Raw genomic sequence first — 20459 nt, 5'->3', positions numbered from 1 at the left:
AACTAGGTGTTGTGTCTACAGAAAAATAAAACACAGCAAATGTTACAAAATGGTGACCCTGATGAAAGGTGTTACAGGTACTTACTCTACAATCCACCTTGTCTTTAGGTTTGAAACTTTCCTTAAATAGTTTGGTGGGTAAAGCTGAAAATTAATGAGCTAAGCACCCAACCAAAGGGGTTAGAAAATGACAGAATTAACCCAAAGGGAGTATAAGTGCAGGAGAAATATGGCAAGAGCAGGAATTAAAAAAGACAGAAAGAAAGCTAATGATAAAGAGAAATGACAACAAAACTCTATTTGGAGTTTTGTTTTTTTAATTTATCTATTTTTAAAAGATTTTATTTATTTATTTTAGAGAGAGGAGAGAGAGACAGACAGAGAGAGAAGGGAAGGAGGAGCAGAAAGCATCAACTCCCATATGTGCCTTGACAAGGGAAGCCCAGGATTTCGAACCAGTGACCTCAGAGTTCCAGGTCAACGCTTTTACCCGCTGCGCCACCGTAGGTCAGGCAAAGCACTGCTATTTGAAAGAGGCTCATAAACTTCTACCAAGACTTGACAGAATAAAAAGAGAGGAATCACAAATGAACATTAAATATAAATAAGGGGACATAACTTTGGGTACAGTCTAGGTTTTTGTAATAAGGACATCTACAATTTTGTCAATAACTGAAACCATAGATACAATGAGGAAATATGAAAATGTTTTTTTCCTTGAAAATATAACTGATTCAAGAACAGAAACCTGAGCAATCTATTACTCAGGTTTAAATCTCGAATTAAATATCTACCCACAATCCCCAAAATTCCAGGCACATTTGGTTTTACCAAGCATTTTAGAAATGAAAATTCAAATCTTACACACTTTGTGGGGCAGCTGTGTTAGGCTTGCTTGCTGGTTTACTGGCTGCAAGCACTTTGCCTGATTGGTGTGTGAGCAAGTGGCTGCGCCACGTGTGTGGCCTATGTGAGGCTATGGGTGCTTGTGCTCAGGAGATTGGGGAATGTGGATTGCCTGCCTGCCTGACAGCCACTGTCAGGGTCCATTTTGCTGCTTGTTTGCCGGAGAAGCGGTTTCCCTGCCTGGGTGCTTGTCTGCCATTGTGAGACTATTAAAAAGAATGGCCCAACGCTTTCTGGCTCTGCAGTGTCTCTACCGTCTGCCCGAATCCAGTGTGGACCTGCCTGGCCTCGGCCGCCAGCATTAAACACTTGTAAGGAAAATAAAGGATAGAGAACTCTCTCCAAGTCACTACAGGGGCAGAGAGAGAGTCAGAGAGAGGGATAGGCAGGGACAGACAGAAACGGAGAGAGATGAGAAGCGTCAATCATCAGTTTTTCGTTGGGACACCTTAGTTGTTCATTAACTGCTTTCTCTTATGTGCCTTGACCGTGGGGCCACAGCAGACCGAGTAACCCCTTGCTCAAGCCAGCGACCTCGGGTCCACGCTGGTGAGCTTTTGCTCAAACCAGATGAGCCTGCGCTTAGGCTGGCAACCTCGGGGTCTCGAACCTGGGTCCTCTACATCCCAGTCCGACGCTCTATCCACTGTGCAACCACCTGGTCAGGCTCTCCAAGTCACTTTAGGTTGGCATAACCTTGATATAAAAACCAGACAAGGACAGTACAGGAAAGGAAAAGCTCAAGCCATCTCACGCAGGAACCCGGATGCCAAAATCCCCCCACTATCAGAAAACCAAACTGATAAGGGTTGCAGGTGGGGGCCATGACCCCCTCCTCCCTTAAGAGGACAAAGGGACACTGACAAACTGGATGTTCCAGGTCACTACCCCCTGGGCATCCGAGTGACTAAGCTGGGTATGGAAGGTCCCCTAGCTTATTTACAGTTAATCTTCCGTAGGTCACTGAAAGCTACATTTTTCCTTAATGACCACCAGCCCCCACCCTCAAATCCCCTATTTAACCTGACCTGTTAGAGAACCAGGGGCTGCTCTCCCTATGAGACAGCCTGGCAGGTTTCTTTCCGATAAAGCCTGTTACACTGGTCTTTCGGATGCCGATTGATTCTATCACAAATCCAGGAATATACTGAAAAATATACTGTAATGCATGTGGCTGAGGCCAGGCAGATTCACATTGGACTCGGGAAGACGGCAGAGGAACTGCAGAGCTGGAAAGTGGCAGGCTGTCCCCGTTTATTGGAGGCTCGCAGGGACAGGTGAGCAAATAAGCAGAGGGAAACCGCTTTTCACAGCAGAGGGCACGGGATCAGGAACACTGCCCCTCACGGCGGCGGCTGAGGGAATCACGGAGCTGCAACTCATGGGGGCAGGAGAGCCATCTGGGAGAATCACCACCAAGAGAAAGCATCCAGAGCTTTTCATAGACACACACGTGGCTTTCTGCTACGTGCTCATGCAGCAATCATGCAAAGTGCTTGCAGCCAGGAACCCAGCAAGCTTAATACAGTTTTCCCCACATATATCATGACTCTCTTATCCCAGGAACGCAAGGATGGGTCAAGTGAGAAACTGTCAAGGTATCTCACCCCATTTACAGATTCAAGGAGAAAAACCACGTGGCTAACTCAGATTGCTAGGTGTGCTCCTTGGCACATATACGAGGTGGGGCAAAGATGGGTTTGCAGTTATTTGTATAAAAAATAATACAATTAATAATAATATAAGACTATGCCTTGGCCAGATAGCTCAGTTGGTTTCTTTCTTTCTTTCTTTTTTTTAGAGACAGAGAGTCAGAGAGAGGGATAGACAGGGACAGGCAGACAGGAACGGAGAGATAAGAAGCATCAATCAGTTTTTCATTACACATTGTGACACCTTAGTTGTTCATTGATTGCTTTCTCATATGTGCCTTGACCACGGGCCTTCAGCAGACTGAGTAACCCCTTGCTTGAGCCAGTGACCTTGGGTCCAAGCTGGTGAGCTTTTGCTCAAACCAGATGAGCCCGCGCTCAAGCTGGAGACCTCGGGGTCTTGAACCTGGGTCCTTGAGTATCCCAGTCCGACGCTCTATCCACTGCGCCACTGCCTGGTCAGGCTTTTTTTTTTTTTTTGGTGACACAGATAGGGACAGACAGGAAGGGAGAGATGAGAAGCATCAGTTCTTCATTGCAGCACCTTAGTTGTTTATTGATTGCTTGCCTTGACGGGGAGTGGGGGCTACAGCAGAGTGAGTGACCCCTTGCTCAAGCCAGCGACCTTGGGGTCATGACTATAATCCCACACTCAAGCCAGTGATCCCTGCACTCAAGCCAGCGATCTTGGGGTTTCAAACCTGGGTCCTCTGCGGCCCAGTCTGACGCCACTACCTGGTCAGGCTAGTGTTACCTTGACACACAGAGGGTGCCGGGTTGATCCCCTCAGAGCACATACAGAAACAGATCGATGTTTCTGTCTCCCCTTCCTCTCTCTACAATCAATAAAATGAAAAGAAATAGTTCCACAAGAATAAACTCTGTTTTGCAAACTCACAGCTGTAAACCTCCTGGGGCCCACCTTGTTTTTTTTATTTTTATTTTATTTTATTTTATTTTATTTTATTTATTTATTTATTTATTTATTTATTTATTTATTTTACAGAGACAGAGAGAGAGTGATAGACAGGGACAGACAGGAATGGAGAGAGATGAGAAGCATCAATCATTAGTTTTTCATTGCGCATTGCAACACCTTAGTTGTTCATTGATTGCTCTCTCATACATGCCTTGACCGCAGGCCTTCAGCAGACCGAGTAACCCCTTGCTGGAGCCAGCGCCCTTGGGTTCAAGCTGGTGTGCTTTTCCTCAAACCAGATGAGCCCGCACTCAAGCTGGCGACCTCGGAGTCTCGAACCCGGGTCCTCTGCATCCCAGTCTGGCGCTCTATCCACTGCGCCACCGCCTGGTCAGGCGGTGGGGGCCCACCTTGTTTAGGGGTGGCTGGATGACAAGGGAAGAAAGCGAGCTGGGCCCTGGCCGGATGGCTCGGAAACAGAAGTTGCCAGTTCAATCCCCAGTGAAGGCACATACAGGAGCACATAGGTGTTCATGTCTCTCTTTCTCCCTCAAATCAATTTAAAAAAAAGCTGGGCTGCGTGAGGACACCCTTGGCTGAAAAGGCTGGTCCTAAAGGGACAGAGGCACAGAGTCTGAAGGGCCACAAACCTCCAGCCTGACTGCAGTAGGGGCTGGTACTATCAGGCAACCAATCGCCAGTAGTGTCCACAGCACTGGGGAGGGAGAAAGGGCTCTTGGAGCCCTGAGCTGATTCTGGGAGATCAATTCAATGGCTGGATTCCACCACTAAGTTGGGAAGCAGCTTAAGAAAATGACAAAGGGGAGAAACATGCAGAATACAGGGACTCTATTCCCGTCAGTGTAATGCCAGTGACCGAGGCCAGGCAGGTTCACATTGGACTCGAGCAGACAGTAGAGGAACTGTGGGGCCGCTTGGGCCATTCAAGTTTAGTAGATTCTCGCAATGGCGGGCAAGCAAACGGGCAGGGGAAACCTGCTTCTCACTACAGCAGAAAGGACAGAAAACGACCCCTCGCCGTGGTGGGCAAGCGATGCGCCCTGAAGGCAAGCACCCATAGCCTTACATAGGCTATACATGGGTGGCTCTGCCACGTGCTCACACACTAATCATGCAAAGTGCAAACAAGCAAGCCTGACACAGCTGTTTTCCCTACAATGAGGATTCTGAGTTACACTCCCCTGGAGCTAAGTAGCCGATAAGAGATGGAGAGGTGGAGATAAAAAGGTTTGGGTTTTTTTGGTGGGGAGGAGAGTCTACTGGGGTAAGTGGCAGAATAGCTGAGAGCTGGAGGAAAACTTAATGCCCAGCTTATGAACACAATGCCAAAAAACCCACAAAGGGGGGCAACAGTCAAAGGCGTACTTAGAGGGAAAGGTATAGCCCTAAATAGATTAAAAATACAATTGAAATTAATTAACAAAACATTCAACCAAAAGCTGGAAATGAGAAAATAAACCCAAAGAAACAGGAAAGAGCCAATAAAGCAGACACCATGTTGGCAAAGATAATCAAAGAAAAAAAAAAAACCACACAGCAACCAGGACAGATGCTTGCTGGTTGATTTCCTCTCACTCCTTGCCTTTCTCTGGTGTGAGAATCTCTATTCCGTGGGAACACACGTCAGACGGACCAGGTGCAGCGCATACTGCCTCCCCCAACCCGGAGCCCCCTGCTCAGCCACAGGGATTGCTCAGGGGAAGGCAGGCGACTGAACAAGACCAACTGGTCTTCCCTGAAATACATGAATCCTGATGAAGGAACTCTGTGTAAGGTAAGGACTCAGCGGAAACAGGAGTTTCCTACAGAAAACAATTAGGGAGAAGGGATCACTCAACCGAGGGGAGCAGACAGATCTGGGGAACAAATGAGAGCCTGGCGGAATCATGCTGGCCCTGGGGCAGCTCTGCCTAAAGCCCTGTTTAGACCTGAGGCCCATGAGCTCGTCTGCTTCTGCTAATTCAAATGAGATTTTGTCACTTATAAGAAAGTCCCAAACACAAATTACTGTAGGTGACTTCCCCCCACCAAACCTTACATATACATGAAATATACATAGAAGTTAACAAAATTGGCTCAAGGATAGAAAACTTGAGTAGATAAAATGCCACAGAAAAAATTTAAAAGGCAAAGATCCACCCCTAAAAAAAGGCATCAGCAGATAGATGTTTCTATAAATTTTACCAAATGTTGAAGAAACAAATTTCCTTTTCTAGAATTCAAGACCAAAGAAAAAGATGAAATGTTTCTAAACTATTCCACAAGCTAGTATAATTCTTTTATCAAAATGGGACAGGAAGATCAGATCATTAAAACAAAAAGTGAGGCCTGACCTGTGGTGGCGCAGTGGATAAAGCGTCGACCTGGAAATGCTGAGGTCGCTCGTTCGAAACCCTGGGCTTGCCTGGTCAAGGCACATATGGGAGTTGATGCTTCCAGCTCCTCCCCCCCATCTCTCTCTCCTCTCTCAAATGAATAAATAAAATAAAAATTAAAAAAAAAAGAAAAAAACAAAAAGTCAGCCTGACCAGGTGGTGGTGCAGTGGATAGAGCGTTGGACAGGGATGCGGAAGGACCCAGGTTCGAGACCCCGGGGTTGCCAGCTTGAGCGCAGGCTCATCTGGCTTGAGCAAAAAAAAAGCTCACTAGCATAAACCCAAGGTCACTGGCTCGAGTGGGAGGTTACTCAGTCCACTGAGGGCCCGTGGTCAAGGCACATATGAGAAGGCAATCAATGAACAACTACGGTGTCGCAATGAAAAACTGATGATAGGCCCTGGCCGGTTGGCTCACTGGTAGAGCGTCGGCCTGGTGTGCAGAGGTCCCGGGTTCAATACCCGGCCAGGGCACACAGGAGAGGCGCGCATCTGCTTCTCCACTCCTCCCTCTCTCCTTCCTCTCTGTCTCTCTCTTCCCCTCCCGCAGCGAGGCTCCATTGGAGCAAAGATGGCCCGGGCACTGGGGATGGCTCCTTGGCCTCTGCCCCAGGCACTAGAGTGGCTCTGGTCCCAACGGAGCGACGCCCTGGAGGGGCAGAGCCTCACCCCCTGGTGGGCAGAGCATCGCCCCTGGTGGGCGTGCCGGGTAGCTCCCGGTTGGGCGCATGCAGGAGTCTGTCTGTCTCTCCCCGTTTCCAGCTTCGGAATAATACAAAAAAAAAAAAAAAAGAAAGAAAAACTGATGATTGATGCTTCTCATCTCTCCGTTCCTGTCTGTCTCTATTTATCCCTCTATCTGACTCTCTCTCTGTTCCTGTAAAAAAAACAAACAAACAAAAAAGTGAAACTGGCCCTGGTTGCAGGTTCGATCCCCAGTGAGGGCACATATAAGAGACAACCAGTAAATATATAAAAATGTGGAGCAACAAATCATTGTTCCTATCTCTCTAAAGTCAATAAATTTAAAATAAAACATGGTTATGGACCCAGGCTGCTTAGCTCTGTCATTAGAGCCGGGGTCAGGAACCTATGGCTCTCAAGCTAGATGCGACTCTTTTGATGGCTGCATCTGGCTCGCAGACAAATCTTTAATAAAAAAAAGTGTTAAAAATATAAAATATTCTCCAAAAAAATATTCTCATGTATTACAATCTATTCATTTCCTACCACTCATGTTCATGGTTGCGGGTGGCTGGAGCCAATCACAGCTGTCCTCCAGGACAACACCAAATTTTTATTGGATAATGCATAATGTACACGGGTCGTTGTATGGCTCTCACGGAATTACATTTTAAAATATGTGGCGTTCATGGCTCTCTCAGCCAAAAAGGTTCCCGACCCCTGCATTAGAGCATCATCCTGAAACACCAAGGTTGCAGGTTTCATCCCCAGTCAGGGCACTGATATAAGAAGCAACCAACGAATGCACAACGAAGTGGAGCAAATGAATGATTCTCATTCTCTCTCTCTCTCTCCCCCTCTTCCTCTGTCTCTCCAAAACCAATCAATTAAAAAAATGTGATTACGTGCACACAGGCCAACAGAACAAAAGAGAAATTCGAAAGAGATACATGTATACATGTAAGATATACAGTCAGGAATTTTAAATCAGTGAAGAAAGAATAACCTATCATCTAAATTGTACAGGGACCAGTGGTCATCCCTTTAGGAAAAGAACAAACTTCAAATGAGTTAATACATATACACACATATATATCTCTACCTTATCGGAAGTTTATTTTTTGTGTTCATATATATACACTTTTTAAAAAATTTTTTTATTTTATTTATTCATTTTTAGAGAGGAGAGAGAGAGAGAGAGAGAGGGAGAGAGAGGAGAGAGAGACAAAGAGAGAGAAGGGGGGAGGAGCTGGAAGCATCAACTCCCATATGTGCTTTGACCAGGCAAGCCCAGGGTTTCGAACCGGAGACCTCAGCATTTCCAGGTTGAGGCTTTATCCACTGCGCCACCACAGGTCAGGCCCATATATATACACTTTTAAATGTATGTATATACACACAAAATGTATACATATATGCATAGATTTAAAACTATACTAAGCAGCCTGACCAGTGGTAGTACAGTGGATAGAGCACTGATCTGGGATGCTGATGTTCCAGGTTCGAAACACTGAGGTCATCAGCTTGAGCATGGGGTTGCCAGCTTTAGCCCAAAGGTCTCTGGCTTAAAGCCCAAGGTCACTGGCTCAGCTTGGGCCGCCCCCGCCATCAAGGCACATATGAGAAGCAATCAATGAACAATTTTTTTTTTCTTTCTTTTGTATTTTTCTTAAGTTGGAAACCAGGAGGCAGACAGACTCCTGTATGTGCCCGACTGGGATCCACCCAGCATGCCCACCAGGGGGCGATGCTCTGCCCATCTGGGGCATCGCTCTGCCGCAATCAGAGCCATTCTAGCGCCTGAGGCAGAGGCCACAGAGCCATCCTCAGCGCCCGGGCAAGTTTGCTCCAATGGAGCCTTGGCTGTGGGAGGGGAAGAGAGAGAGACAGAGAGGAAGGAGAGGGGGAGGGGTGGAGAAGCAGATGGGCGTGCTTCTCCTGTGTGCCCTGGCCAGGAATCGAACCCAGGACTCCTGTACGCCAGGCCGACGCTCTACCACTGAGCCAACCGGCCAGGGCCTCAATGAACAATTTAAGTTACACAGCTACAAGTTGAGGCTTCTCATCTTTCTGCCTTTCTGTCTCTATCTCCGTCTCTCACTAAGAAAATACATATTAAATACAGACACACACACACATTAAGCAAACTTAGAAAGTGAGGAGCAGATAAATGAGGAAAGGTTGAAGTCCCATTGGATTACAATGGGAAGACAGAAAGATTCATGAGCACATCTTTAGGGTTGATACCAGGGGGGTGAGAGTTCTCCCCCATGGCCACTATTTCTTAGTGAAGTATAAGTGTGGTAAACAGCAGGGAACAGGGAACAGAGCAAGCAGGTTAGCAGCTTTGAAATACACCCCAGCGTTAAGTCTGCTAGGCAGTGCTGAGGGGCCATTTCAGGTTTATAATTATGAATTTAAGGTAAAACTAGTAAGCTCTGCTGATGATTTCCTCTAACAGCTACAGGCACAGAGAAGAATCGTTGGGTTGGCTGGGGTTAGGGTTTTGTAATGAATACAATGAAGGAAGACAATGAGTGGAAGGTGTGGGCCATAGAATCCATATTGCACAGCAAAGTGAAGACAGGAGAGTAATGGTGAGAATATGGTGGGGCTGGAGGATGAAGATAAAAGAATTTTTGCTGAGGGGATAGTTGAGCAAGTGAGAAACCCAGGAGATGGTGACGGTATACATATTTGATTTCAAAAGGTGCTGCAATTTCTCTGGATGTCAGGGGTCCAAGGAGTAGGGATGTAGGTAACAGGTCTGGAATAGATGACAAGAGCACTGAGGATATCCAGGAACTAAAGGGCAAAAGTGCTGAATATGCTTATCCATGGGATGCAGAAAAGAATGACTAAGTAGAAGGAAAAGGCTCTCAATCAGGAGAGAAACTCTCCAATGTCTGAGCAGTGACTAGAAGGTCAATGACAGAGATAAGCGTGTATAGCCAAAGGTAAAAAAATACATGGGGTGATGGTCAGGGAAAGCAGCTTGGGAGGCACCATGAATTTCACCCTGAGAGTGTGTTTCTTTCTTTTTTAAGTGAGAGGACTGGGAGATGGAGAGACAGACTCCTCCATGCACCCCAACCGGGATCCAACCAGCAACCCTGTCTGGGGCCAATGCACAAATCAACAGCGCTCTTTTTAGTGCCTGAGGCTAACACGCTCCGACCAACCAAACTATCTTTAGTGCCCAGGGCTGATGCTGGAACCAATTGAGCCACTGGTTGTATGAAGGAAAGAGGGAGAAGGGGGAGAGAAGCAGATAGCCACTTCTTGTGTTTCCTGACCAGGAAGTGACCCCGGGACATCCATACACCAGGCCGACACTCTACCCACTGAGCCACTGACCAGTGCCCTGTTTCTTAAGAGGCAACTGGGCACTAGGTCCTATGGCTGTGATCCTGAACCAGTACCGATTGTGAACAGACAATAAAGTGGGACTTTCCCAGCTATAAAATACATGCAAGGAGGGACAGCATAGGGCCTGCTACTTACTAAGTGCCCAATGAGAGAGAGAGAGCCTAGGAAAAACTCCAGCCATTCTGTATTTCCTTTCCATTCAACCCATCCACCCATGAGGCCTCCACCAAGGGGCAATTTTTAACTTCAATTAGTCCCTCCTCCCTCCAGAGTTACTCAGACACCGGAACAAGTCACCACCCACCAGGGGTTTAATTCTCCTAGGTCAGAAAGTAAGTTCAGAGAGGGGTCCTGCCTTGCTCCCATCCAGGGGGGAAGATCTGCAGAGCACCCTGGGGATGTCTAAGCTCAGAGGAGCCAAGCACTAGTCTCTGAACAAGAGAAGTGGGTCCTGGGGTCTCAGGATGCCTCCTCCTCTTCACTCTCCTCCTCACTCTCATGATACTGTCTCCGGTTGGTGTTCACAAAAAGGCCAGAATCATCTTCAGAGTTGGACTCTTCCCCCGATGACTGTGGTTCAGCTGGGAGTTCTGGCTGCGTCTGTCTTCATGGGGGAAAAGAAGAGACTTAGCCCAATGTCTTCTGGGAAAGCCAGATATGCAATCAAGAAGCTCCATAAACCCTATGGCCAAGTAGTCAGGGCTCAGAGACTCAGGGATAGAGTCAGAGGAACAGCAGGAAAATTTGGCTAAGGGAAGCAGGCTAAAGACTACCCACCCACATATACCTCAAAAGTTTACCAGAGCCACTGGTTTTAATAATACTGATTCTATTACCAACATGCAATGGACCCATGTTGCAATTTTGTAAGTGTTAGCTCCTTTAATCTTCACAAAGCTCCCATTTTATAGATGAGGAAATCCTGGCTTAAAAGATTAAGTAACCTCCTTAATGGTCCCAAATACAAGTGGCAAAGCCAGGATTTTAACCCATAGCATCTAACTTTCAAGCCATACATATAACCATATATTTAGGCGCTCTCACCAGGGAGAAAGAAAGGCTCAATTTCCCCCTCAAGGCACTAAAGCCTTATTTTCTGTCTGGCCTACCCTATGGCTTGATCCTCACCTGTTCCTGTTGTATTTCTCAGCCACTTCAGAGAAGGCCTCAGGCCTGTATCAAGAGAAGAGCCAGGATCAGAAAGAACAGAGAAACTTCTTAGCACAAAAGCTGTTTCCAGCTATTCCTGCCTGAGGTGCTAAGATCTTTCTTTTCCTCCCTCAATTTCACAGCTAAGAAGCCAATCCTCCCAGAAATCAGGCAGCCAATGACCAAGGGGAGCACCTACCACTGCCCATCCTTCTGCAGAGCACGCACATGGGGTTTGCAGAGCACAAAGGAGATCTCAGCCTTTACCTTTTCTCCCTCTTCAATAGGGTCAACAATGAGAAAGTCCCCTGTAGGGTAGAGAGGAGAAAAGGCTGTCCAGCTTGCAGTGGCAGAAGCCAAGGCCACAGGAAATGGTTCTATCTCCCAGAGGACCGCCTCTCACCTCTCTTAATCCAGATGTTCTTACGGTACTTGGAGGGCATGCTCACCAGGAAGCATTGCCCCTGAGCTGTCTCCACTTCATGCAGATTGTTCCCTGGGGTCCTAAGTACCTGGTTCAGGAGACCAAGAACCAGTTGGCCTCATCAGCCAGCTCAAAGACCCCCTGAACTACAATGTACCCTTCCCACACCCCAGGGGCCCAACAGGAGTGCAAGGATGGGGGTTGGAGCTTGTGCCCCATGCTACTCACCTTCACAATCTGCTGCCGGCCTGAAGGTACCATGTGCTCCCCCAGCACCTCCTTCACCACATGCTTCCTCTTGGTGGCCTGAGACATCCTGGGTCCTGTCCCAAGGCAGTGAGAGACCCAGAGGCTGTCAACTCCTTCTCTGGAGTTTCTTGGATGGCAGGCTTAGAACCCAGGACTGTTTTAAAGATGGGGAGGGATCTTTTAGTGAGTGACACAGTATACTCATTAAGAATGTGGGCTCTGAAAGCTAATTCCTTGGATTGAAATCCTACCTTGACTCTTTCTTGTAGATGAAAAAAGGGGTTCTATGGAAAGTGACCTCACAGGGTGATCTGATCATAAACTGCTAACTGGGCAGGTCGTGGAGGGTAGTTATGTCCTGGGCCTAGAACTTCTTTAGTAAAATATTTTTTGGGGTAGTCAAGTAATACTCCTCAAAGGAATGACCAACCTCAGTAGGGCATATAATCTTCTTAACTATTCTGTAATCAAACCCCAGCCTTATTTCCTCCTACCCTCATAAAATCTTTAGTTGCTTCCTTAAAGAAACTGCAAAACTTGTTAATTCTCCAGAGCATTTAAGATCTTATTCCCTGTCATGTGTTGTCAGTTTGGCTCAAAGAAACTCTTACAAAAATTCTCTACAGATTCGGATGCTCTTGTGTTGACAACTCTTACTGTTCTCCAGGCCTCTGAGAAAAACAATAGCTAACCCAAAACATTATTATTAGGATTAAATGATGTAAGCAAAGCACTTAGCAGAGTGTGTGGTACATAAAAATATCTCGTGTCATCCTAAACATTGGCATAATCATGAAAACTAAATAAATCGTCCTGACAGTCGCTCAGGAAGGAAAGACAGAGTAGCACAGCCACACAACACAGATGCTCAATCTCTCAACACACTACAGGCAGAGACCAGTTAGCAGAACACCACAACAGTCCGCACCAGAATGAGTTCATTAGGACGGCTTGGGCATCTGGGATATTGCTAACTCGTGTTCTCTGAGATGACAAGGACCCCCACCACCAAGACTGGTTGTTTCCAAAGGAAATTCCGAAGTGTTACTTCTAGTTGACGTTCTCTGCCTTCCTTCCTTCTCTACCCCGGAGGAAAGACGATCAGGAAGATCGAGACCCACACTTACTATCTGGCCCTTTTCTCCCACCGGCGCTGCCTAAACGACCCCGTGCTCCAGGTTGGACGCTGGGAGCGACTGCTACACGACTCACTTCACAGCTGAGCCAATGAAAGCACAGACCGGCGGCCACAACGGTGGAGCTGGCTTGGACGCTGGTCTCCGGCGCCTCTGGTTTCCGTACGACTCCTAACAGTCCGACAGTGCAGAGAATGACACGAACCTGCTTGAGTCGGACCCTTCCGAGCACTGTATTTCCGGCGCTCTGCAGTAAGCCTCCGGCCCCCCGAGTCCCTCCTGGTCCGTTCCTCTAACTCTCCCCACCTCCAAGTCGACCGAGGCCAGGTCCTTGAGTTCCGGACGCTGTGCAGCGGGGAAATGAAGTTTCCTCCACCGAGGCCTCCGCTCCCTGAGACCGGAAATGCTGCCAGAGATGCGAGACCAAACAAGGGAACCCGGCTTTCCGCAAATCGACCGGAAAGGAGCGCCGGCTAAGGCCGCCGAGGAGATCCAGAGCGCCTCATCTCTATGGCTCTAGCAGCTAGAAGTACCAAATTTAAATTTTTTAGGCGGCTCTTGAGGCGACCCGGAAGCGGAAGTGGAAGAAGGTTCTAGTGGGTTGAGGTATCGGCGGGAGCAGCCGGGCGGCGACAGGGGCCGTTAGGGGAGCTGGAGTTGCAGGTAAGCGCGAGCTGCGGAGTGGGACCCGGTCTGACGAACGGTGTGCCCGGAAGAGGGGAGGAGAAGAGTCGCAAGCGCTGCGGCGGCCAGGGGCTGCAAGTTCGGAGTGGGCCTGGCGGCGGACGCGGCGCGTGGGCTTGGCGGCGCGTGGAAGGGGCGGGGCGGCGCGCGTTGGGGGCGGGGCTGGTGGCGCACGGCGGGAGCCCGGGCGTGGACCCGGCGGGGCGGGAGCAGGTGTGCGCGCCCCGGACCGCGTCCGTGTGCTGCTCGGGGGGCAGGGGGGCCCTTTGTTTGCTTTTCAGGCCAGGTGGCCGTTCCAAGCAGGGTTAGTGTCCTTTTTTCCCAGCCAAGGTCACAGAGAGTGTGACACCTTCAGGGCGAGCCCTGAGTGCTGACTGGGAATTTTCCCACTGCCCTGTGTGTGCCACCTGATAGGGCAGGCAGTACTAAAACCCACTTCCCGCAGGGGATGGAAGAGGTTTCTCTCTCGAGTAGTGGGGAAAACTTTTCGGATTCAGTTTTCTTATATGTGAAACGAGGGCGAGCCACCATAATGGCTGGTTTCACTTTTTTTTTTTTTTTGTATTTTTCTGAAGCTGGAAACGGGGAGAGACAGTCAGACAGACTCCCGCATGCGCCCGACCGGGATCCACCCGGCACGCCCACCAGGGGGCGACGCTCTGTCGCGACCAGAGCCATTCTAGCGCCTTGGGGCAGAGGCCAAGGAGCCATCCCCAGCGCCCGGGCCATCTTTGCTCCAATGGAGCCTCGCTGCGGGAGGGGAAGAGAGAGACAGAGAGGAAGGAGAGGGGGAGGGGTGGAGAAGCAGATGGGTGCTTCTCCTGTGTGCCCTGGCCGGGAATCAAACCCTGGACTTCTGCACGCCAGGCCGACGCTCTACCACTGAGCCAACCGGCCAGGGCCTTGATTTCACTTTTACTTGATACAAGATTTGGGCCAGTGGGCCTTTGGGAGTTCTAGGGTTTTCAGCCCTAACCTACAATTTGTTGGGATTTTCAGATTGAAACTGATCAAGATGACAACCTCCCAAAAGCATCGAGACTTCGTGGCAGAGCCCATGGGAGAAAAGCCCGTGGGGAGCCTGGCAGGCATTGGTGACGTCCTGGGCAAGAAGCTGGAGGAAAGGGGCTTTGACAAGGTGTGGGGTTAGGCTGTGTGGAGCTGGGAGGGCTGGGGGTGGCAGACTACACTACGCTATTGCCTGGCAGTTTGGGAGCTAGGAAAGGGAGTTTACCTGTAGTGGGGGGACAGTGGTATATAATCGGAAGAGAGAGCCAGAGCCTGCTCTTCCTCCTAGGCCCGTGTGCTTTGAATGTCGCAGAAGTGGCCTTCTTGTTTTTAGCCTCACAGAGCACTGAACAGTTTGTCCTTTACTGTTTTATAGGCCTACGTGGTCCTTGGCCAGTTTCTGGTGCTAAAGAAAGACGAAGACCTCTTCCGGGAATGGCTAAAGGACACATGTGGCGCCAATGCCAAGCAGTCCCGGGACTGCTTCGGGTGCCTCCGAGAGTGGTGTGACGCCTTCTTGTGATGTTCTCTGGGGAGCCCCCAGTTCCTAACCCCAGCCTTGAGTCTCCAGAGTGTGCAGTGGAGTGGGGGCTCCTCCCTTGTCCTCTACGAAGGAAACAACTGCTGTCTACTCACCTCCAGGGTCTTTGGGGGAGTTCTCTCCCCTCACCATTTCAACTTTTTTGGAATTCTTGTTCTTGCATGCATCTCCCTTCTTCCCCTCCCAGTTTCAGATCGATAATTACCAGCTTATAAGAGTGAATTCGTAGCCATTTCCCTCACCCTCATCTTCACCTCTGGTCTGTTTTTGCCATTTGGCTTTTCTTTTGGCAAAACAGTCACTGTCCACATAAAGTTTTCTAAACCAATAAAGTCAGTGGCCTTCAAGATTGAGCTTTGTGGGTTGGAAAGCAGGTGGGCTGGTAGTCACCTCTTCCCCAGGAGCTGATCATGTCTGCCGCTCTCCTTATCACTGTGGATCGAAACTAGCTTCCTCCTCACTTTGGAGGACAGCCACCCTGGCCACGCAAGCCTTGCACAGGTGCTTGGAGTGTCTCAATCCCTTAGTAACGTGGCAGAGTGTGGGTTGATCCCTTCCTGGGATCCAGATGGCCTTTTCGTGTTTCAGATGTCAGTGAGTCAACAGCTGGGCTAGGCAGCACCTGGTGGAAAAGTCTGTGGGAGTCATAGGTACCAGAAAGAGGGGACCCAATGTGGGTAACAGTTCACCTGCTAATGGTCATGTCTCCTGGTCTCTGGGAGAAGTGGGTAGGCCTCGCCCTTTGCCCTGATATCTGAGGGAGGCAGAAAGAGCATGAGTGTCACAGCTGGGTGGATGTGATGGAGTTATTCTTTTATCTAGTGCAGTTTGATCCTTTTCTTGGTTGAACACTTAGTGAGCCAGGCCCACAGCTAAGATTTTTGCAAACATTTTTTTTACTCCACAATAAAAAAGTAATTGTTTTGTTTTTTATAGCTGAGGGAACCAGGGGCTCAGAGAAACTACATTATAAGTAATAGTTCATAGACTTACTGGTAGGAAGTACCAGATTGGTCCTTAAAACAACTTGGAAGCACATGTACCCGAAAACCCTATTTTCCTTGGTCATGTCACTCAGCCTCAGTATTCCCACGTGGAACATGAGCCTTGTTGTAATGGCTGAGTGGAGTAATAGCTACGCAGTGCCCAGCCCTGCTTGGCTTCAGGCCTTTAGTAGAGCAAGAGGAACTGCTCGCTTACAGAATTTTCCTCAGAGTGTTACCTTCAGTGTCAGGTACTTGAGTCTCAATGTCATAGAAGCAAGCACTGAACTCAGTAGAATTTCAGGCATATAGAGTTTATTGAAAAGAGCTTGAGCCCTGGTTGGATAGCACAGTTGGTTAGAGCATCGTCGCAATGGGCGGAGGTTGCCAGTTTGATTCCTGGTCAGGGAACATACAGAAAGATTGGTGTTTCTGTCTCTCTCTAAAATCTGTGTGCTTGTATATATGTATAAAGAAGAAGAAAAGAGCTGTGCACAAAGGAGCTGACCAGGAAAGGAAGTCAAGCTCCCTGAGGGGTCCATGTGGATGGCTTGTATAAGGGCCCGGGGATGGGTGTAGGGCTCCAGGATGATGAGGCCAGTTGTCCCATGGTCAACATCTGGCAGTGGTTGATCTGGAGGTAGTCATGAGATGTTTTCCAGTGTCATTGGGCTGGTAAAATAATACTTGCAGAAATATTGTAGTTACCATTTAATTGACAAAAACAATTATTTTGCAGAATACGTTAAGAAAGGATGGGCCCAACCTGTGCTGGTGCAGTGGATCAAGCGTTGACCTGGAATGCTTAGGTTGCTCGTTTGAAACCACAGGCTTGCCTGGTCAAGGCACATAAGAGAAGCAACTATGAGTTGAAGCTTCCCTCTCCTCTCTCCAAAATCAATGTTGGGTGTTTTTTTTAAAAAAGAAGAAAGGCTGGTATAGCAGTTGATACTAGCCAAGCTATCTGTATCCTGGCCTTGTGTCAAAAGTTTGTGATGTGTTGTGATAGCTGGGTGTAAGAAGTGCAATATTAAAAGCCATGAGTCTTTTAAGCCCAGTGTGTAAAGACACACTCTGAGTTATAACTCAGTGGCACAAATAAAGAAAAAGGATGTTATCATTCCTTTAAAGATGTTGTTAGGTTAATTTCAACTATAGAATTTTACTGCATGCAAGAAGTCATAGGCCCCTAAGATAAGTTCTTTTGGTCTGTCACAAGAGGGCTTACAGTCTGGTCAGGAGAGACAGATAATTACAAAAGTTGGGATTATAGAAGATTTTCATGATCTCAGGGTAGGGAAAAGTAAAGAAAAAGGAGTTGGTAAATTCAGCTCCACTAATAGAAACTGTTCATTGAAAGATACCATAAACAGAATGGGGAAAGAGGTTTGCAACACATAAACGACCAAGGCTTTATCCAGAGCGCACACAAAACTGCAAATGACAATAGAAAATGGTAAAAAGCTTGAAGGGCAGTCCTGAGAGGGATACCCAAGTGATAAGTAACCCTGTGATAAGGGGTTTAATTCTAGTCATAATCAGAAATGCAACTGAGCCTGACCAGGCGGTGGCGCAGTGGATAGAGCGTCAAACTGGGATGTGGAGGACCCAGGTTCAAGACCCCAAGATCACCAGCTTGAGCGCGGGCTCATCTGGTTTGAGCAAAGGCTCACCAGCTTGAGCCCAAGGTCGCTGGCTCAAGCAAGGGGTTACTCGGTCTGCTGAAGGCCCGCGGTCAAGGCACATATGAGAAAGCAATCAATGAACAACTAAGGTGTCGCAATGCTCAACGAAAAACTAATGACTGCTGCATCTCATCTCTCCGTTCTTGTCTGTCTGTCCCTATCTATCCCTCTGTGTCTCTGTAAAATAAAGTAAAAAAAAAAGATGCAAGTGACGTGCCATTCTGCAGTCACTGGATTAGCAGGGGTTTTATAGTCAACAATAATACTATGTGCTGAAGAGGGAGTGGAGCAGTCGGACCTGATAGGCAGTTGGTGGGAACGTAGGGGTGAGCACTTCGGGAAAACAGTTGGGTGTTTTCTAGTAAAACTGAAGGAAGACCCATCCTGTGACCCAAAAATTCTACTCCCCCAGGGCTATGACAGGACTTGCCTGTTGCAGCACCAACCTGAGCCCAGCAGCTTTGTTTATAATAGCCCACAATTGGAAAAATGAATGGCTGTCAATACCAGCGAACAGAAGCTCACTGTGTTGAACCTTAAACACTATTAGGCAAACGAAACATCCAGTGGTGTGATTCCATTCTTAAAAGTTAAGTAAATTTTTGCTTGGAGATTTTGGCATGGGTGGTAAAACCAGAAAGAAAAGCTTATTGCAGAAGTCCGCAGTGATTGCCTCTGGGGCCAGGGTGGGTGTGAGGAGTGGCGCAGCCTGGGGGTGAGCGATGGTTTCCATTTCTTGACCTGTGTGATGGTGATACAGGCATTGGCGAATCTGTTAAAGAGAGCTGTTCTGTGTACTTGGTGTTAGCTACACCTCAGAATAGAAGAATGAAAGGGAAACAGAAATAAAGACTGGATAGAGGGATTATGCAAGTAGTTGGAAACTGACAGGTATTATTAGTAGGGGTGAGGGTTCAATGCAAGGCTGGCTCTGGGGAGTGTGAGTGGCCCCTTGGAAGGGCACCAGGTGGCCAGTGCAGGGCCTGGCTTGTGTTACAGGCCACTTCCTGGGAGGGTGCCAGTCTGAGGCCCAGACTGAAGTGGTAATGTGCGCTGTCCCAGGGGTTTTAGGACAGACTATATTTCTGATGTTTCCCTGGATGGGTCCAGGGTTACTTGACCCTTGTGCTGTAATGCTGCCACTTAGGCCTGGTGTGCTCGGCAGGACCCCCCTCCCCCGCCCCACTCCCCCACAGCCGTATCACTACCAGATTGTGGTTGGCATTCTGTGGTCATAGAGACTGGTTCCTCCTCCACAACACCTCTCCCAGGGGGCCTGCCCACACTGGTTGCCAGGTTTTGCCGCCCATGGCTCTGGCTCTGGGGCCTGTCTGGCAGAACTGTGTGGGATCCCCTGCCAGCCCTGCTTCTGCTTCCTCGTCATGGGCCCTTCCCCGCCTCACCCACAGGCTGTCTCTGAGGGGGCTGGAGCCCGCCTTCTCACCTCTTCCTCAGGGCTCCAGAGGTACCTGGGAGGGGTGGAAATGCCCGAACCTCTTATCTGCCCCTCAGTGCATCCCACATGGCTCCCTGCACCACTCCTGGAGCAGGAGACAAAGGGCCTCCAGAATGTACACTGTGTCAGTGTGGCCTCAGATCCAGCCCCAACTCGGCTGGCAGGATGAGGGGCCCCAGGCTTCGGATGTTGGAGGAAACGGACCTAGATGGGGATGGGTAGAAATCAGGTTATCTAAATGTCAGCCCACACTGCCCAACAGGGCATGCTTGGCAGGGGGCCTGGGTGGGCCTGGGAGTCAGCAAACGTTGACTTGGTGTCATGTCCTACCTGCCCCTGTTGCCACTGCACCCAGCCAGAGCTTGTCCCCCTCAGCCTGTCTAGCCATGAGTACTCAGATCTGGTCCAGAGCTTGGGGTGAACCCAAACTATGCACTCTGGGGTCCTGAAGGGGGCCTGCTGCCCTTAGAAAGGAAATAACAGAAGGCTACAGGACCAACCCAAGCTGGCGACATCTGCCTCGGTGGCAGCCCAGATAGTATGAAAGGCTCGCTGTATGTGCTCATGACTGTCAACCCCTGTCCACATTGCCCCCTCCCTGCAGGGACCCAGGGTTCTCTCTGTTATTACTCCTGACCTTGACTGGTGGTCACCTGAGAGAGCCAGCTGGGCGCAGTTCTGGTCTGTCCTGTATTCGCTGTGTGACCTGAAGCAAAGTGCCTCGCCACTGTGCGCTCAGTTTCCTGTCAGCTGTGCAGGATGGTGAGGATCCAGCCAGCCAGTGGATGTAGAGCTCCCGCACTTTGGAAAGTTGCTCCACAGAGGAGAGCTCGAATCACTGTTGGATCACAGCTTTCCTTGCCATAAGGTCTCATTTCCAGGATGCGATCCAACAGGGAAAGGGGAGCAGAACTCGGGGGGAGAAGAAAGGTCAAAAAGTTCAGTGAAGAGGGTTTGGGGGGAGCAGCATAGAGACCCTGGGTGGCCTGGTCCCAGGGTGAAGGGAATGTCCAAGGCCCATGCTGGTCAGTGACGCCCATCAACCAGAGAAGAGAGAGGTGCCATGGGCAACCTGGTCAGCAAAACTGGAGGCTACCCTGTGGCCAGTGGGGATGGCTAACCCTGAGCTCACGCCTGGTTCAGGCTGCCTGGAAGCCAGAAGAGTCCGGACAGGATGGAGTACAGGCGAAGGGCTCTTCTCCAGGTGAGACCAGTCCT

General features: G+C 49.0%; 2 protein-coding genes, 1 long non-coding RNA gene and 1 other non-coding gene across 10 annotated transcripts; 2 read left to right on the top strand and 2 right to left on the bottom strand.

Annotated features, from left to right (window-relative positions):
- Positions 1-1256: 1256 nt before the first annotated feature.
- On the bottom strand, positions 1257-5959 carry LOC136387331 (uncharacterized). The gene is made up of 2 exons (XR_010748108.1): positions 3888-5959; positions 1257-3480 (listed from the first exon to the last, which is right to left on the bottom strand). It is a non-coding gene; the product is annotated as an uncharacterized lncRNA (long non-coding RNA).
- Positions 5960-10087: 4128 nt separating this feature from the next.
- Positions 10088-13329, bottom strand: EIF1AD (eukaryotic translation initiation factor 1A domain containing). Of its 6 annotated transcripts, none has more exons than XM_066358486.1 (7): positions 13191-13329; positions 12876-13055; positions 11728-11822; positions 11479-11587; positions 11275-11383; positions 11055-11099; positions 10088-10530 (listed from the first exon to the last, which is right to left on the bottom strand). In XM_066358486.1, exons 3-7 carry the CDS (start codon positions 11812-11814, stop codon positions 10386-10388), a joined length of 495 nt encoding a protein of 164 aa, XP_066214583.1. In that variant the 5' UTR covers positions 11815-11822; positions 12876-13055; positions 13191-13329; the 3' UTR covers positions 10088-10385. The 6 variants fall into 6 exon arrangements, with proteins under 6 accessions (XP_066214583.1, XP_066214545.1, XP_066214573.1 ...); XM_066358448.1 differs by having other exon boundaries at positions 11728-11902; positions 12961-13055; positions 13191-13325; XM_066358476.1 differs by having other exon boundaries at positions 12961-13055; positions 13191-13325.
- A 78-nt stretch (positions 13330-13407) lies between these two features.
- On the top strand, positions 13408-15464 carry BANF1 (BAF nuclear assembly factor 1). 2 transcript variants are annotated; one of them, XM_066358538.1, is made up of 3 exons: positions 13408-13547; positions 14568-14706; positions 14953-15464. In XM_066358538.1, the coding sequence occupies exons 2-3, from the start codon at positions 14584-14586 to the stop codon at positions 15097-15099; spliced, it is 270 nt and encodes an 89-aa protein (XP_066214635.1). In that variant the 5' UTR covers positions 13408-13547; positions 14568-14583; the 3' UTR covers positions 15100-15464. The 2 variants fall into 2 exon arrangements, with proteins under 2 accessions (XP_066214635.1, XP_066214643.1); XM_066358546.1 differs by lacking the exon at positions 13408-13547 and adding an exon at positions 13740-13872.
- Positions 15465-17039: 1575 nt separating this feature from the next.
- On the top strand, positions 17040-17200 carry LOC136389914 (small Cajal body-specific RNA 1). The gene has a single exon (XR_010748467.1). It is a non-coding gene; the product is annotated as a small Cajal body-specific RNA 1 (non-coding RNA).
- Positions 17201-20459: the final 3259 nt, after the last annotated feature.

This window comes from Saccopteryx leptura, chromosome 1 (genome assembly GCF_036850995.1).
Source record: "Saccopteryx leptura isolate mSacLep1 chromosome 1, mSacLep1_pri_phased_curated, whole genome shotgun sequence".
Classification (NCBI taxonomy): Eukaryota; Metazoa; Chordata; class Mammalia; order Chiroptera; family Emballonuridae; genus Saccopteryx; species Saccopteryx leptura.
This window is presented reverse-complemented; position numbering and strand designations above follow the sequence as displayed.